We start from the raw sequence: 19,732 nt of genomic DNA, 5'->3' as shown, positions 1-19,732 counted from the left end.
TTAGAACGCTAGACAAATGTAACTGTAGCGGTTTTCAGATTTCTTACAAAAGACTGAAAAAAGCTTGTCAAATGCGTTTCAACAATTTTAATGTAAACGTGACAGAATGCTTAGTGGCTATTGATGGCTGCCTTTACATGCATGGAAAGCAGTGATCTCACTGCAGTGCTACCATTACCAGGCCTAAGCGCAAGACCTCTGTGCCTTACTTGTGACATGTCTGTGAATGAAATTCCTTCTTTCTTTTCTTACAGCCACGTGCATTTTTTTTTAACATACTTCTTGCTATTACTACCCTTACCGCTCTCTGGTCAGTTGGAATTATGTTCAACCTCGTGAAGCATGTTTTAACAGATACGCGTATCATCGCCAAATTTGCAGCTTATCAGGTAAGATTCCAAAATGTATATGAAGTTTTTCTAAAGTTTGCTTCCAGTTTTGTGAACACAGGCATAGTTATCCTATTAACTTTGCTGATTTTTCTCCCAGGAGATAATTTTTTCTTCTAAAATGTTATTTTCTGGCACTTACCAAGTGAAAAAGTACTTCAAGGGACCCTGAGCAGTAGCCCTGGGCATGCATTTAAGCTTACCCACGTATAATTAGTTATGCCCCCTTACTCACCTTGCCTCGCGTTAACCTCTCTGCCTGACAGTTCTTCGGTTTCAAAATGCATTACAGCAGTGATTCCGTCAAAAGTCGCGCTGTGACCCCCGGAACAGGAGGCCTGTGGGTCCTCTCTGCACATGCACAGGATTCCTGGATTCTTCCTCCTCTGTTCCCCTCCCCTCTGCCGCGCGTCATTTGAGACAGAGGAGAAAGTGAGGAGGAAGAATTTTTTAATTGCCAGCCAATGCAGAAGCTCAAATTTGAATAAACAAAACAATAGCCGACTCACAATGACATGTTCCTTCCCCCCAAGTTGTAACAACTCGGAGGGGGAATAGTATCTAATACTCGGGAGCAGGGTGAGCTGTCTTTCGGCTACATCCTGTGCACAAATTTGCCCACGACCATTTTAAATGTACATGAAAATCTGGTTATTTGTTGCAGCATCCCTATATCGGGTAAGAATGAGAAGATGTGCTGAATACCTCAGGATTTTTAAAATGTTCTCTAAAGAGCACCAAAACCCTAACCGTAACATCAACAAAGTATGGTCTGTATTTTTGTACTAAATTTCCAAATATCAAATTACCAAGTACCCAATTAGTTCCAAGTACCAAATTAATTTTCCCCCTTCCTACCTACTGTTTGTCTGTGTGATTATTTGTAGGTTTAATAACACATAGTGTTAGGAAAACTGCCAAACACACACCCAAAAACCACTCATGATGTCTGCAATATGTAAACTAAAGTCTCATATGCTCATATATTCTGTTCCTGTGTACATTATGGGACCCTGTATACAGACCGCATATGATACTGCACAATAATACTTCTTTAATATAGATATATAATGTCAGAAACAATAACTGTTGATTTACCTGTTTTGTTTTTGTACAGTTCATTGTGATTTTGAGCCAACTGCAAACAGCGATTATCAACCTGCTTTCTACTACGGGAGTGATTTCCTGTGTACCCCCTCTCTCAGCCCCATCTAGGGCATCATGTGAGTATTTTCACAGAATAATCAACCATGGCCTCAATTCACTAAGCAGTTTACACTAGTCTACTGATGGTTTTTAGCCTACTGATGGTTTGGTGTAATGTTTTAGACCTGTTTTTAGACTTGGTCTAAAACATTCGATACTTAGTTTGGTAAAGCAGGGGAAATGATCAAAAGATGCAATTCACAAAGGCAAACAAGGAGTAACCACGCCCACTTTTTCTGACAGTGATTAGACCAGCTGATTTCTGTAGGTAAAGTAATTCTGTGAGGTATTTTAGACGTGAGGATGGAACCTTTTGAATTCATTATGCAGGAGTTTAATTGTATCCAGAGGAGAGCTCATCAGAGGAGAAGGATGTCAGTCATAGCTACTCGTTTGTGAATTGCATCTTTTGATCATTTCCCCTGCTTTACCGACCTGTTTTAGACCAGGTCTAAAAGTAGGTCTAAAACATTTGGTAATTATTAGTGAATTCCCTCTTGATGCAACTGATTTACACCAAACCATCAGTAGACTAAAAATCATTAGTAGACTAGTCTAAACTGCTTAGTGAATTGAGGCCCATATTGGGTCTGGTGATTTCATGCATATCTTTATGTTGTATGTAACTAATCTAAAACTGAGAATAAAGGTAGCCATACATCAAGCTATCTGGCTGTACAATCAACCATTCGATTCGATCATTTCATAGGATTGAGAGAGAATTGAGTGTGTTCCAGAATTCCCAATCGATGAAAAGTGGCTGATTTAATGTTGAATCGGCCAGCTTAGTCGATCGAGCAGGATGCAAGATATCGGTCAATTGCACAGGCTACTTTTCACATGTTATTTGATCAACTCTGAATCGATTTTTGCATACAGAGCATGGAGACACAACATCGGTCAGATCAAATGTGAAGGTGAATCACATAGGATATCGTTTGTAGTGTGTTGGTCAGTAGTTTGATTGACTTTTGATCAACCATACGTCTTGTAGCAGAATCAGTGCTGTGCAGGATTGGGCTTGCTCCTGCGCGCATTTCTGGCACTATCTGATGCAGCACTAATTGGGGAATGGGAATATATGTTTCCTGAGCTAATGAGATTGATTTTTACCATTAAAAATACTTTTATTTTCTCAGTTCATAGTGAAAAACACACTCTGTAGCATTTTTTTTCAGAATCAAATATCGTCACCATAAATTGTGACAGGAACATAATCTACGTTTTTTGATAAGCGGTAAGAATAACCAAACAAAATTTGTGTTTTTTATCTACAGTAGCACTTTTTATTTTTAAACTAGTATTGGTAAAACTGAGAAATAATGTGCTTTTTTTCAATTTTTTTTCTTTGTTTTCCCATTAAAATTCATAGAAACAAAATTGTTCAAGGGAAAAAAATGGCATACAATGAAAGCCAAGTTTGTCTTGAAAAAAACAATATATATTTCATTTTTGTGTCATAAGTAGGGATAAAGTTATTTCTGATTAAATAAAGACAAAGCTAAACTGTCAAAACTGCTCTGGTCCATAAGTGGGAAACAAGGTCTGGATGCGAAGTGGTTAAATTACATCACTAATTACATCCTGGTGCTAAGGGGTGCCCTGAATCTGCCAGGATCCTAGCAATGACCCTGCTGTTAATTGCATATGAGCCAATCTCTTACTTTCTAACAATTTATATAAACAGAAACTGCTTTTTATATATATTCAAATTCAATTTACAGTATAGTATAATAAAATTTGATGCAGCTTGCATTAACTATTTATTTTATGTAAAGAGATGCAAAGCACAATGATTATGACCACAACAACCAATACATCATTATCCCAAGCTAAAATTGAATTGAGTTCTATACATAACTGGGCATTCTAAATTATTCTTTGTCCTTGTCACCTGCCAGCCTATTGGACACTCTGTGAACAATTCAATGGCAATGACCAATCAGTTATGTTCTGAAAAATTAAGTTGCTATCTGGGTTACACTTATAATGTTGGGGTGCTGTACAATGGACACAAAAATGCTGTGACACATTATGAGGGTGCTGGGAATCTGACACTTCACAAGGGGATGCAATTTAAACATTTTTCCTTGCATGGGGCCCAGAACTCTGGTAGCAGCTCTGGCTACATGCCTTGCTATTGATTCAAGATAACATGTCTTGCTATACAGTATGGCAGAAGTAACTACAGTGCAAGCAGAAACCAGGACCCGACCGGAAAAGCACAACATTTCAGGCAAGGTAGTCCTTTGTCAAATGGAGCATTTGATAAAGGCCTACCTTCCCTGATACTTTTTGCTTTTCTGGTAAAGTTACTGCTGTGTAAACACAAAATAGAAGAATACCCTTATTGAATAGGTCATGCTCCAGATTCTATTGGATTTGACTTCAAAAGCCATGGATGGATATTATACACCGGAGTAGCTCCCTGTGCAAAATTATTTGTGCAATTATATATATCTGTGAGGTTTGCAGGATTTGCCTTCATAGAAGTAATTACAGTTATAAGTCTTTCAGCAAGTTGGGCATAATACACTGCGCAAACTGTCAGTTAGACCACATGCATAATTGAACACCCTTATTAATTACAGGCAGACTTGAGCATCGTCATGCATTATCCAGAAACATGTTGTAGGCAGCACCTCAAGTTAATGAAACCCATTGTGAAGCAGAGATGTAAAGTTGAATTCTTGTGCTCTCACATGTTGCGTTATTGTGCAGCGCAATAGGCATAGTGTGTACAAGGCCTTAACTGTTCAAACATGTATTTCCACTTTCTGTCTAGGTATTTTTTTCAGAATTGTGCTTAAAGTATTGGATTAAAAAAAAAACCCAGAGTTCTAAGACAAACAACGATCATAGGCTCTAATCTTCCCTTGCTTGCCACAGATAAATAAAAAAGACAGAAGTGTAAACAATATTTAACACAACAAAGATAAGTTTGACGGTAAAGACAAATTACATACAATATAAACAACGAAATAGAAAAAGAATAACTATTATACAGCAATATAAATGGAAAATGCCACTTAAATGATAGGACAGATGATAGTCTAAGGTGTCATTATTTTAACCTGTTATTGTAGATATGCTATATTTTGTAACAAAGGGAATTGGAAAACGTTTGATTGTGTAACAATACTAATAACAGGAACTGGAGAAGTGGTTGATAGTTTGTTTAACTCTGTCTTCAATAGCACTACAACTTGTAATGAGCTGTCACACAAAAAAGCTTTCTGGCTACTTCTTGTCCTTTCTCTATTATCATCTCATTGCAACACACAATATCTCAGGGAGGTTCAGTTAGACAGGACTGCTGTGTTCTTTGCCGGTGTGATCAATAATTGGTTATCTTTCTACAACAAAAGATGTTATAAAACTGTTACCTTCCATGTAGGAGCTGCAGAGCAGCACTAGAAGATAGTATGTCTAGTAGGACTTACTGCATCACACAAGCATCCATACAGTTCTAGTTCACAGGCATCCATACAGCTATAGTTCAGGCTTGTGTGTGTTTAATGCATTACTGTGTAGAATGTATCATAATTTGCAATGCACAAAATTTATGAAAGGCACATCTGGCATTATTCATTTTTTTATTATTTGTTTTTACTGGGTTTAAAGACTGATTTCCTGGGCACTTTTAACATTCAGCTTTGGCTAGACTGAAGACTGAATTGTCCAAATGCCTCTTCCTATCCCCTGATCATTTACAGGAGGTGGTCAGGAAGTAGCTGGGAGGATGCTGATCTTCTGAACCTGCCAACCTGCTTTGTGTTGCTGAAACATTCGCTTTGTGGCCAGCACTGCAGCACTATAGATCTGCAGAGTCTAATAATCCTGGATCCATGCATAGAAATGACAGCTCACACGCTTGCGTTTAACCAACAACAAATAACATTTGTAAAGCACTTTCCTCCTGTAGGACTCAAAGCGCATAAGATTGGCTCAGACCAGTAATTGGTTCATTGGTAAATTGTGGTACAGAGGAAGAATTCTATAAGTCTGCAGATGCTAAACAGTCTGGATTTGAATAGCTCCAGGTATTGGGCTGTCTTTACTGGGTGTGGCAGGGGATTCCAAAGGGAAGGGGCAGTATGACAGAAAGCTCTGGCCCCAAAGGTTTTGAGGTGCACTGTAGGAGTGACCAAGTTTATGGATCCTGCTTATCTGAGGTTGTGAGGGGTGTGGTGCAGTTTCAGCAAGTCCTTTGTGTATCCAGGGCCCAAATTGTGTAGGGATTGAATGTCAACAGGCCAGTCTTGAAGAGTATTCTAGATTTTACAGGTAGCCAGTGCAGTGAGTGAAGAATCGGTGTAATGTGACAGTGGCGAGGCTTGTTTGTTAGTAATCTGGCAGCAGCATTCTGTACTAGTTTCAGGCGGTACAGGTCCTTGTTTGGGTGGCCTGCATAGAGGGCATTGCAGTAGTGATGAAGGCTTGAACTTGGGTTGGAAGATGCTCTGGGGGAATGAGATGTTTAATTTTTGCAATGTTCCTCAGATGAAAGTAGGAAGTTTTAAATACAGCTGAAATTTGGGTTCTGAAGCTCAATTCACCATCTATTAGCACACCAAGGCTGCTCACAGGGTCAGAGCTGTTTATGTCAGAATTCCCAATCCTAATTGGGGTTCACAACAAGGACCTCAGTTTTGTCAGCATTCAGTTTCAACCAGTTGTCATTCATCCACTCTTGTGGTTCAGCTAAGCAAGAATTTATTTTTGGAATAGAATCTGTTCCAAGAGGTTTGAAGGACAAGTATAGCTGTGTGTCATAGACATAGCAGTGGTATGTCAGGCCATGAGCAGATTGTTGCAGACTTGGATGAGGGCTGTTCCACAGCTGTGGTGTTTCTTGAATCCAGATTGTAGAGGGCCCAGGATGTTGTTTGTTGATAGCCTGGCTTCAAGTTGCAGATAGACAGCCTTTTAAATAACGTTTCCTAATAAGAGGAGGTTGGAAACAGGTCTGTAGCTGCTCATTGCATCTGGATCCATGGAAGGTTTTTTTGAGAAGGGGCGTGATGCTTCCTTCTTTTAGAAAGGTAGGAAACCTCCCTGATTGCAGAGAGAAATTGACTATTATATGGGATTCTGGACCAAACAGGTCAGCATGTGCTTAGTTGGTCCAGGGTCCAGGTCGCAGGCTGTCTGGCGGAGGTGACTGCGGATGTCTGAGATCTCTTCTTCACTAAAGCCTTTGAAATTAGCCCAGGGTGTTAAGTTGTTCTTACAGCTATTGACAGGCGTTGAATAAGTCTTAGATGCTGTAGACTGAATAAGAGACTGCATAGAGGATACTTTGTCAGAAAAGTAGAAGGCAAATTTCTCAAATAGGTCCTTTGAGGGATTTACACTTTTGACAGGATGGGCAACATAGGCTATCATCTGTGTGGAATAACTGTGCTGGCCTGTTGGCGGCCTTTGCGATCTCCTGTGATAGGTAGGAAGATCTTTTTCTTGGTGATCGCTTCTTAGTAGTTTTCCAGGTGAGAAACCAGGTGTGTTTATCTTTTAGAGCCTGCGATTTGTGCCACTGTTTTTCTAGTCTGCACACTTCTTTTTTAGTTCCTTTAATACGCTATTAAACCACAGTGCATGGTGAAGTGGTGTAGACTATTTGATGCATACTGGAGCAATGACATCAAAGGCAGATAACACAACGTGGTTATACTTCAGGACCATAGAGTCTAGGTCTGAGCAATGATATGTCAGACCCTCAAAGCTGAGGATATTCTGAATGTTCTGGGGTGAAACATCTTTCAAAGAACAATATTGTATGAGTTCTTTCCCTCTGTGTTTTATTGCTAGTCAGAGAGAATTGGATGGTGTGGTGGTCTGACCATACTAGTGGGTTGATTTCCATGAATGATATTAAAAGTACTGAATGGAATATAAGATCTAGAGTGTGATCTTTCTTGTGGGTGGGGAGGTGTGAGGCATCATCATCTACCCATGCATTGAAATCTCCCAGAATTATCCATCTAGGCTGTTCAGCATTCAGGTGGGAGGCTTCGGTCAGATGTAATCGTAGATTATATCACTCAGCAGGGGCACAGCGTGCACTTCGCCCACTTGGTCCCCTCCCTAACCACTCACCTATCAACCGCATCCTGGAAGCTGCAAAAAGAGAAATTTAAAACTACAAAACACTGGTTCACATGACAGTCAGGGGTCCTGGAATCTGCTGCAGACCAGGACCCCTAAACTACCATGTAATACAGGTGAGCCCTGGACCTCTCACCACCAGGGGAATCACCCTCACTGCCTCGTAACTGAATGCTGGTTGCAAAACACAAAAAGCAAATGCACACTCCCAGCTAGCACATTCCTACCTTATATCTTGATCAGCAGACGCCTGTCAGGTGCAATGGTATACATCCTTTGTCTGTCGTCTCAAATCTAGCATGAATTGCATGAATTACATAAATTTAGCAGCGTTCAGGTGGGAGGTTTCAGTCGGACGTAATCATAGATTATGGCACTCAGCAGGGACACGGTGTGCAGGTAACCGCCCACTTGGTCCCCTCCCTAACCACTCACCTATCAACCACATCCTGGAAGCTGCAAAAAGACAAATTTAAAACACTAGTTCACAGATCGGGACCCCTATACTACCATGCGATACCCAGAGAGAGATACAGGTAAGCCCTGGACCTCTCACCACCAGGGGAATCACCCTCACTGCCTGTGAACTGAATGCTGATTGCAAAACATGAAAAGCAAATGCACACTCCTAGTGTCAGGCTTGTCTGGTCAATGACTATAGGTCAGGCTGCATGCCCATATGACTGACCTATAGCCTAGCCCGTAACACCTGCACAATCTCCTACCTAGCACAATACTAACAATACCCTGCAGGTAGATGTAGCATACGGTCTGACAAATAGCAAATCACCAGACAAATCCTATTTACTTGGCAATGCAATATGGGCACAACAGAGCAATATAAGCAATATAAGACAGTCATCTGAGGCCTAGTGGGTGAGGCTATCCAGACGAAAAGATGCAGAAAGCCAGGAGCTTCAGGGAGAAGTAGCAAATCAGGGTTGGATTTTCCAGAGATTCCGTAGTCAAAACAAGCCAGAGTCTGATCCAGGCAGTGCAGTGTCCAGAACAGAGGTCAATCCAGGCAGCAGGCAAGGCGTAGTCAAGTTCAGGCAGGTGTCAGCAACAGGAATTAATCAGAGGTTAAGCTTGGTCAAAGTACAAGGCAGGTGTCAGCAACAGGAATCAATCAGAGGTTAAATGTGGTCAAGGTACAAAAGCTGGTATCAGCAACAGGAATCAATCAGACAGTGAGCGCACACCCAGCAACCCAAAGCTAATGCTATCACGGGCGATGACTGGGAACGCTCACTGAGTTTAAATACAAAGAGTAACCAATCAGCATGAAGCAGAGTTGAAAACAACCAATCACGTTCAGCTAGTCAGCTGACACACAGGCGGACACGTGGCTACTGTTTAAATTAGCGGAGCACGTATTGAGAACGCGTCCTCCACCTGTCCAATGAGGACTGCCCAGCCACCTGTGTTCCACTGACGTCAGCAGCTTGCCGAGACCCAGAAGTCGGGTTTGCAGCCTGGGTCTCAGCATTCTGCCGCTGACGATCGGCAGATCTAACACCCAGCTAGCACATTCCTACCTTATATCTGATCAGCAGACGCCTGTTGGCAAATCAGGTGCAATGGTATACACCCTTTGTCTGCCATATCAAATTTAGCAGGAATTGCATGAATTGTATACATTTAGCAGCATTCAGGTGGGAGGCTTCGGTCGGACATAATCATAGATTATGTCACTCAGCATGGACACCACATGCAGGTAACTGCCCACTTGGTCCCCTCCCTAATCACTCACCTATCAACCGCATCCTGGAAGCTGCAAAAAGAGAAATTTAAAACCACAAAACACTGGTTCACATGACAGTCAGGAGTCCTGGAATCTGCCACAGACCGGGAACCCTAAACTACCATGCGATTCCCACAAAAGGTTTATACCATTGCACCTGATTGGCCAACAGGCGTCTGCTGATCAGATATAAGTTAGGAATGTGCTAGCTGGGAGTGTGCATTTGCTTTTCGTGTTTTGCAATCAGCATTCAGTTCAGAGGCAGTGCGGGTGATTCCCCTGGTAGTGGGAGGTCCAGGGCTCACCTATATCTTTCTCTGGGTATTACATGGTAGTTTAGGGGTCCTGGTCTGTGGCAGATTCCGGGACCCCTGACTGTCATGTGAACCATTGTTTTTTTCTGGTTTACTGTTAGGAAGAATATGAGTTCAGAAATTTCCTTAAGAAAGGCTGAGCCATCACCCGGGGGGGCGGTATATGCAGTATATGAGCAATATGTTGATGTTTTTATCAGCTAAGAGTTGGGCTGCCAGGCATTCAAAGGATTTGGTGGAGCCTATGGCCAGGGATCTTATGTTCAAAGAGGATCTGAAGCATAGGGCAATCCCCCCTCTTTTGCGGTCTTGCCTCTTCAAGTACAAAACTGGTTGGGAGGATTTGAAAACCTTCAGTTTCACTTTTCCCTGTTTCACCATGTCATTGATGTTAAGATATTGTCATGAGTGATATTTTGAAATGCTGCTACCTCTATGGATTATCATTTAGCAACAGTAGAACAAAATCCTACTTTCTATGACAGCAGCTCAGAAATCAATATCTAATAGCTCTTTAAAAGACCCGAGTAGCAATATTTAACACATTTACAGTATACCAGGGAGGTTCATAAATGGTGAGTGTTTTGGTTTACTTACCATTGGGAAGAACCTCCTTCTGAATGCAGAAGCAGAAAAACTGACTCCAATAAATGTCTATGGGTCTGTTTCCACTAAGGTGTTTAATGTATGGTAAATGATGCATGATGCAGAAATCTGCAGAAATCCCTTTTAGTGGAAACAGGCGCATAGGCTTTCAATGGAGTTTTTCTGCATCCAGAATCCGTGTGTAGTGGAAACAGGCTCAAAGGCACTATATATGTGCTCCACCATCTTCTTTGTCCCTGTGCCCTAGTACCACAGCTTGTACAGTACATGCTGTTATGCCACTCGTTCTCGGCTGCTGTAATGCATCCCTGGCTGGGAGGTGTAGTCACTTCAATGGACTACATCTCCCAGCATGCATTGTGGCAGCTGGAGGCGTGTGATATGAAACGCATTCCTCTGGCGGGGTGCATATACACAGGGGGTAGGAAGTAGCCCCTGATGGTAAGTAAATATGCGCTGACCCCCCCAAGCACACACCATTTACGAACCTCCCTTGGGGGAGATTTGTTTGATATATTATTTAACCTGGGAGGGCCCTAGGTGCACAGGTAACGTTAACTGTCAGCAACATATTTGTTGTAGTGCTTTTTTAAATCCTATCTACCCCCTTCCTTTTTATAGAATACAGTCAAAGTAATACATTTTATTTTACAAAGTGAGAACAGGTATGAAACTCTGTTAAGGCTGGTCCACACCAAGACCGCTTCTGAGCCCTTTAAAAAAAACGGTAGCATTTCGAAAACCGCTTGGCTAATGTGTTTCTATGGGCTAGTTCATACCGGAGCGATGTAATTTTTTCCCAAATGCAAACGCGGGTCCTGCAGCATTTTTTTTTAGGCGATTAGTCTCAATGTAAAATCACTGAAAAGATCGATTTTCAAAGGGTTATTTGCCAAAAACTGTTTACATCTAGGTCAAAGTGTACTTCCCATTTTGGCACAAGAACTACAAAATCCCTAATCACAAATGCTCCAACATTGCTAGGCATAAGTAGAAATTCGCTAGGCGAAAGCCAACAAATTGCTCCAAAAAACGCTATGTGTTTGTGATTACGCTTAGCAATTTTTGAACTAGCCCTAAGGCCCTGCTGAGGTAATTTTCCCCCTTCCTTCCCTAACCACTGGTGTCACAACAGACAGGAAATGAGAGACAATCTCCTCTTTTGGGAGGCTAGCATCAAGAGTCTTTCACATATTTCCATGCTCACTTTGATGTAGTAGGGTTTCTGCTTAGTACTGGTCAAAATTAATATTAAACAGCAAATTTCTTGATTCTTGTACTTGTTACAGATATGAATCAGCAGCTCATCATCATGGAAATGTTCATCACTACAGTCATCTGCCGAATGCTTTACCGAAGACACTACCAAGACATACCTGAAGTTCCAAAAGATGAAGCCACCAAAGACAACTTACAAAACAGTGCCCTCTGCTTAAATGGAAAAATGATGGAAGACAATCTACCAAAGGTTTAATGGAAAACTAAGAATCATCATCATCATCGACCATTCATGGAATAGTCAACAATATACGTTGAGATAATAGTTAAATCTTAAAACGGACTGTTCAAGATGTGTTTATATATGCTTATATTATTGTATATAATATTCAATATTATTGTACTTATCTGTACAGTATACTGTACACTTATTACTTTGGTTAACAATACTTTTAAAGCTTTTTTTTCACAGAAAGTGTACCCTGACTATTATAACAAATAATTCATATTGAAGACCTAAGTCTGGGACAGGTGCTAAACAGAACTCAGCCAAGGTGGTCATTCAAGACACAACATTTATATTGCGTTTTTCTCCTGGCGGACACAAAGCGACAGAGCTGTAGCCACTAGGACGTGCTCATAAGGCAGTAGCAGTGTTAGGGAGTCTTGCCCAAAGTCTCCTACTGAATATATATATATATCTATCCTGATGGGTGACACTTGTATTGCATGTGTACGCACATGAAGTCCAGACAATTGAGAAAGAACATATTCATGTACCATACCAGGTCTATAGTCTATTGCCAAACACTTCAGTTGTAATAAAGCAGCTACAAACCTACACTGATCAATTATCAGATCTCATAATCACAGTACTACCATTCTTAATTTAAATTATGTCAAGAGTCAGGGGGTGGCGGGCTGTCTGTACAGCAAGTAGGCAACCCCTACATCTGCTTCATGTTGAAAAAGAAGCTAGGACCTAAGGTTGCAACATATTGTCAATCACAACACTGATCTTCGACTGAAGTCCCTGAGCTAAGGTTCATAAGGAACCACCCACTGCTCCATATATACTCAGCTCTCTTCATGCCTTACTATGTATTAATGACAAAGCTGACACTCAGCACTTTAGTAAATTTAGCAGACATTTATTAAGGGCTCTTTCACACCAATACGTTGCGTTTTAGGGGATGTTAAGGTCGCGTAACGTGCCCCTAACGCAACGTCTGATGGTGTTTAAGTTGGACGTCAGTTTGAGCCGCGTTATGCGGCTCAAAAGACTTTGGAGACCACGTGGTTCCGATCACGTGGTCCCGCCAGCCAATCGGCGCACAAAGCGGCCGCTCCAGAAAGAAAACGTTACGTCAGCAGTGCAGTGCATATTAATTAGCCATGTGGCTAATCACTGCGCATGTGCAAGCAGTCTAACGCGGCTAAAACCAGGTATAACACACAGCATGCTGCACTTTCTTTTAACGTCCAGCATTACACTGTAACGCAACGTGGGCACTGTGAACAGCCCATTGATTTTTAATTACTGTGAGTTGGACTGCGTTACAGGCTGCTGTAACGTCAGCCTGTAACGTCCCAATGTGAAAGCAGCCTAAATGTATCAGATGTCTGGAGATGACCAGTTACCAGTTCAGACACTGAAGAAACCTTTTGGTGCTTCGGTGCACAGAGCTCACAAAGCCGAAAACCAGGCGCCCCATAGCAGCAGTGTAATGCTGTGTGAGGTGCATAAAGGTAATTCAGGGCCCTGGCAATCACCGGAACCCGAGTTACACCTCCCTCCGAGTTGCAAAAAGGTTTAATGCTGCCGGGGAGTTTTGCGGAACCAGGGAGAGCTATGATTCGGCTCTACCGGCATCCAACTTACCAGCGACGCATACATACGTACACCTCTTTAAAGCAGTAGTAGCACGGTAGGGCGAATAAATCCTCTTGTGTATGCTAGCCGCAATTGTCATGTTGAGCAGCCTTAGGGTGGCCATACATGGTACAATTTTTTCATACAATCTTACCATTTCTATGTAATATAAGGGAACTGCCTAAACTATCCTTTCAGTATATTCACTTAATTTACCCTTATACTACATAGAAATGGTAAGATTGTATGAAAACAATTGTACCATGTATGGCCACCATTAGAGTGTGCACTGTATATATACGATATAATTAGACAATCTTTGTAGGAAAACAAATGAAGAGACAAGACCGCTTATGCAACATATGCTGTACTGAATGAACACTAACAGTAGCAACTCACGTATCTAAGTGAATGGTCAACCTGCCGTTTTCACCCTCCTCTCACCTTTCCATTTGTGTAAAATAGCCTCATTATGGATATGTGGGTTGCTACTGTTATTGTCTACCTAATACAGCTTACAGTATACAGTATGTGACAGCCTGTTCGGTGCCCGTCTCTTTAATTATTTTCCTTTAGTAAGTATAGTTAGTTAGTAAGTATAGTTAGTTAGTATATTACATTTTGAGTCTTCCTCAACTTGGGTTTTAATCATTATATCCCTTCACAAAACTCTTCTGTTTAACCATTTAATGACAATCAAACATCATGCTTTAGCTTGTTAAATGGCAACATGACGTTTTAATATGTTGCGCGTTCCCGGTACCGCTCTGCACGTGTGCGCGCAGCTATCGCCACCGTTTCCGTCGGGATCCCGTGTTAAATGATTGGGGAAGATACCCAATCGCAATGTCTGGAGTGAATGGACGTGACCACGAACAGTGGCCACGTCCATTCACAAAAACAGGAAACTGTCACAGTTTAAAGCGGTATCGTCACCATAAAAATCAAATTTCAAACAGCAACTGGTCTGAGTGAATTAAGTGATAAAGATGCTAATCCTGCATTCAAAACTTTCAAAACTTTTTCTGCTGTTATGATTTGGAGTTATCATATACTTAAGGAGCACTGGCCCTTTAGTAGTCGGTGCCAAAGAATTGCATGCTGGGGGTTCTTTTTATCTATAATGTATTCCTCCTCTTTCCTTTATTTCCCTGCCAGCTGCTTATCTGAAACCTTATCCCCTACTCACTTGTGTTTACAAGCAAGGCTGAGGCGACTCAGTGATTGGAGGAGACAAGAAAAAAAGTAAATGGCAGAAATGACATCACGAGTTAGCCTTAACTGTGGGCAAAAGACATGGCCCCCACCACTAACAGAATTCTCATCATTTACTATATAACATTCACTGAAATCAAAACGTGGACAGTGTGTTTTTTTTCCCTGGCATAGTATTGCTGATTCTACTGCTTTAACAAACTGTAAAAAAAAAAAAGTGATCACTTCCTATAACGGGAGTGTTCACTAGCACCATCTTGTGGCCAAAAAGTATATTACACATACAGGCACATACATACTATGTACCTACACAATATTATTAAAATAAATAAATTACACTTCCAAACCCTCCCCCCAAAAAAAAAACTTGTAAAAAAAAATATCAGCTTAAAATAAATAAATAAATAGTTGCCTTAGGGACCCAGCTTTTTTAATCTATATTTTATGAGTGAAAATTATATTTACTTTACTACATAGGGGCTTGTAATTATGGCCAGAACAAAAAAAAAAACACAGAAAAATAACACCTATATTTCAAAATAATATATTGTCGCCATACATTGTGATAGTACTATAATTTAAATAATTTAAACGGTTTAATAATTGGGACAACTGGGCAAATAAAATGTGTTGATTTTATCCACAGGAGAATGTTTAATTTTAAAACTATAATGGCTGAAAACTGAGATATAATGATTTTTTCCATTATTTTTGTATTTTTCCCATTAAAACGCATTTAGCATAAAAAAATTCTTAGCAAAATGTACTACCCACAGAAAGCCTAATTGGTGGCGAAAAAAACGAGGTATAGATCATTTTCTTGTGATAAGTAGTAATAAAGTTATTAGGGAATAAAAGAGAGGAGCACTGACAGGTGAAAATTGCTCTGGTCCGTTAGGGTAAAAACCCTTGGGGGTGAACTGGTTAAAGAGGAACTCCAGTGAAAATAATGTAATAAAAAAAAGTGCTTCATTTTTACAATAATAATGTATAAATGATTTAGCCAGTGTTTGACCATTGTAAAATATTTTAAATACCTGATTCTGACATTTATCACATGGTGACATTTTTACTGCTGGCAGGTGATGTAGCTGCTGCTTGCTTTTTTGGCAGTTGAAAACAGCTGTAAACAGCTATTTCCCACAATGCAACAAAGATCACAGACTGCCAGGAGTACCATGGTCCTCAGAGTTTCTGGTGGGAGAGGTTTCACCACAATATCAGCCATACAGCGCCCCCTGATGATCCGTTTGTGAAAAGGAATAGATTTCTCATGTAAAAGGGGGTATCGGCTACTGATTGGGATAAAGTTCAATTCTTGTTCACGGTTTCTCTTTAAGTGCAGCACTCTTTTACGTGTGCAGCACACAATAGGAAAACCTTGTGAAAAAGGCAATATCAATACTGCAATATATAAATTATCAATCAGGTTATAGTTGTAAGATTTTCTTCTGTGGTATGTTCAGAGTCGCGCATCAGTGGCGCAGTGCGGCTGTTTCCATAAGAATAATGCAAGGCATGCTGTGCAGTACTGGACATCGTGTGCATTTACAGTGGAGGTGAAGCATAGTTCAATGTACTGTATGCTTCACTGCATGGTCACAACGCACTCATTATGCGCAATGCGACTTTTCATCACCGTTGCCATCCTATCGCAACACAAGTTGCATAGTGTTAAAGCTGCCTACAGGTTTTTGTGAAACTGATTTAAAAGTACAATTATCATTTAAGACAAGCGGAATTTGAATGGCTGTGAGTTGTGACACTTTTTTTCCTGTGTTTTTGTTACATCTGGATTCTCAGTTACTTCTATCCAAATCGCCTGTTAACTCCTATAATCGGTGCTCATTTCCTAATCAAAATGTTGTCAAATCTTACTATCCAATTATACATTTATTTTCAATGCTAGAAATTACAGCAAGATGCTGTTATAGGCTACAGGGAGCTGGGGAAGCTTGGTTAAAGGGGAACTGAAGAGAGGGGTATATGGAGGCTGTCATGTTTATTTCCTTTTAGACAATACCAGTTGCCTGGCAGCCCTGCTGATCCTCTGCCTCTAATACTATTAGCCATAGCCCCTGAACAAGCATTCAGCAGATCAGGTGTTTCAGTGGTTCAGACTTATAAGTCTGATCTGACAAGACTAGCTGCATGCTTGTTTCTGGTTTTAATCAGATACTACTGCAGAGAAATAGACCAGCAGGGCCGCCAGGTAACTGGTATTGATTAAAAGGAAATAAACATGACAGCCTCTCTCTTCAGTTCCCCTTTAAGAGGAACAACGAGTATTCATTTCTGCAGAATGCTCAATATGATTCAAATTAAACTGCCAGTTAGCTATTCTCTATACTTTCTAGTTAAAGCTGTCCTCTCTCAGATTGTAATTTGTATTGATAATAGAATTATCATCTTAAGTATGTGAAACCAAGAGTGAGAAACCATCAGGTGTCAAACAGCTATTAAGGCTACTTTCACACTTACGGCATCACATTGCATCGCGATGCTCTCCCCTGCGTCAGCTCATTGCGAGGGCAATGTAAGTCTATGGAGACTTAAACACAATGGTGATTTGGTGCAGTGCCACAGAACAAGCAAAATAGCTGCAAGCTCTCTGCAAAATACGCATTACGCAGCACAGCAAGTCTGTGGAGACAAATGGAGGTGAAGTTACTGTGTACGAGAGATCCCGGTAGCGGCACACATGTGCATAGCGACAGTAATCCAGTGAAATATGTCCTGCTGGAGGGAGTACGCCAGTGAGCAGGGGGCGTCGTTACGCCTATTACTCTGTCTAGCGCACGCAGCTGCAGGGTAATATGCATGGGGCAATGGTGCAGTGCGATTGACCTGCTCTGTGAAACTAGCCTAAAATTTATATAGACTGGTTTTGAAACCTCTGCAAGATTTTATTTACCATCCGTGTCTAAGTTCAGAAGCTTGCACTTTACTCTCTGCATTAGTAATAGGGATGTACAATTCGCTTGCCTTGGAAACGTGATAGCTTCACCCAAGGTTTCAATGTATCAAAGATAATTTCTTAACGGGACATTATACTCAAAACCCTCTGTGCTTAAATCAAATAGTCAGCCTACTGTAAATCCCTACGTTGTACCTGTTTTCACAATAACCAATAAGCAATTTTTTATTGTTGAATAAAACTTTTTTTTCTATCAATGAAAGTGTGCAATTAACTACTTCAGAAGAAGTTTCCTAGTGGAGATTTAAACTTGGGGCTCTAGCGCCTTAAGACAGCAATACTTACACTTAGCCGCCACATCAACCGCATAAGGTTATCTAAAGAATTTGTGCTGCTGCGAACTGTTAATTTAAAAAGTGTTACTTAATGGGAGGAATATGACAAATACTTCCCATGCATTTGGTTCTGGCCTTTAAGTCTGTACCAAGGAAAGGGATGCTGAGTTAATTGAAAACCTGCCAGTAGCAGGAGGAAGTCTCTCGACTTTAGGGTTGATTGCCACACTAAAATCCTTTTGGAGGTTTACCGGACACAAGAATGCAATATGTATCGAAAAAAAAAGAACTTTAACTAGAAATCATAAAAAGGTTTTTTTACCCCTACAGTCCACAAGGTTTTAGTCCATCAAACAATTAAAAACAACTTGCGCTGGAAGATGCATCTAAATCTTGTTAACAAAGCCTAACGCATGTTTCACAGCTCACAGTCTGCTTCATCAGTGGCACAATCATTTAATACATAAATTGCATCAAGGAGCATCTCTGCATCATTCCAGCATCCTATACAATAAAATGCAAGTGTCCCTCCGTCATCAACTGAATGGTTGTGTGTTCCTGGCTTTTTTGTACTGAGCATGTGCACAGCCAGGGCAGTTAGGACACAGGACCGGATCTGACAGTTTTCTGGGTGTGGTTCACAGAGGTTCTCATTGCATTGTAAAAAATAACAGCTTTTTCCAACTGCCAAGCAAGCAGCTCCCTGTGTGCATATACTTCAGACAGTGGTGGGGAATGAGCAAACGGGACGCATATGTGCGCACATTGCGGGGGGTAGCGGCTGTGACCTAGCGCCTATTTTTTAACGGGCGGGCCTTTTTACTAGTAGCAATTAAATGGCCATCAAGGGATATACAGCTGTACAAACTGTGAGTTAAAGTAAACCTTGAAGTGCATGCATTCGCAAAAGAACCAGACTGGATGGGACTGAGCTATTACCGGGGCTGATTGCGGCTGAACGGCAGACCACAGAAGAATGGCGTGGGACTCAGACAAGCTTATAGGGCTGGAGGAGACCCCCGGTATCAAATCTTTAGACAATTTCATCTGTGGTATACTTTAAGTCTTTTTTTAGGCAGTTAAGTCTAAAAATTAGGCAGTTTTACTTACCTGGGGCTTCTATGGCCCCCTACAGACATCCTGTGCTTGCGCCGGTAGTCTACCATCCTCTGGTCTCCAACCATGGCTCAGTTTCACTTTTGGTGACTGAGGCTGCGTTCTGTGCAGTTGCAGTAGAGATTTTCTCATACTGTGCGTACGCACGCAACCAGGGCCATGCAAGCACAGTGAAAGGCGACAGGCTCAGCTGGTGAAAGTGAAACTGAGCCACGGCGGTGGACCAGAGGATGGTAGAGTACTGGTATGGGCACAGGACATTTGCAGGGGGCTGGTAGAAGCCCCAGGTAAGTAAAGCTACTTTCTTTTTTAAGATTTAAGTATCCCTTTAACCCCAAATAAAATGAAACTAGCAGCAAAAAAGCTGAAAAAACAGGCACCACCTTGGGAGGATGTGCTCAGAGCAAGCATATCACATGGTTGGGAGCTGAAGAGTGACCCTGAATTACTTCCTCCTCCAAGTTGCTATGACTCGGAGGGGGGTGATATTTAATGCCGCCGGTGATTTGAACAGCAGCAGGGTGAGCCGTCATTTGGCTCACCCTGCACCCAGCTCACTGGCGGTGCATTGATACGGATGTGCCTGGGATCTCCCTGATTGGAAATCTTCAGGCTGTACGCAATACATCTTCGGATCTGTTCATCAGCTTACAAGATATGCTCAGTGAGGCTTGACAGTTTGCGAACCCTT

At 41.3% G+C, this 19,732-nt stretch overlaps 1 protein-coding gene across 1 annotated transcript in view; it reads left to right on the top strand.

The window, feature by feature from the left end:
• The window catches only part of LOC137546924 (organic solute transporter subunit alpha-like), a 61,769-nt gene extending 42,743 nt beyond the window's left edge, over positions 1-19,026 (top strand). Inside the window, exons 6-8 of the mRNA XM_068269968.1 lie at positions 255-389; positions 1,507-1,612; positions 11,657-19,026. Of these exons, the coding sequence (XP_068126069.1) occupies positions 255-389; positions 1,507-1,612; positions 11,657-11,841 (426 nt within the window). The 3' untranslated portion in view covers positions 11,842-19,026. The remainder of the gene's footprint in view (positions 1-254; positions 390-1,506; positions 1,613-11,656) is intronic.
• Positions 19,027-19,732: the final 706 nt, after the last annotated feature.

The sequence above is a fragment of the Hyperolius riggenbachi genome, chromosome 2 (genome assembly GCF_040937935.1).
Source record: "Hyperolius riggenbachi isolate aHypRig1 chromosome 2, aHypRig1.pri, whole genome shotgun sequence".
Lineage (NCBI taxonomy): Eukaryota > Metazoa > Chordata > Amphibia > Anura > Hyperoliidae > Hyperolius > Hyperolius riggenbachi.
Note: the sequence above shows the minus strand (reverse complement) of the source record. Positions and strands in the feature narration are given on the sequence as shown.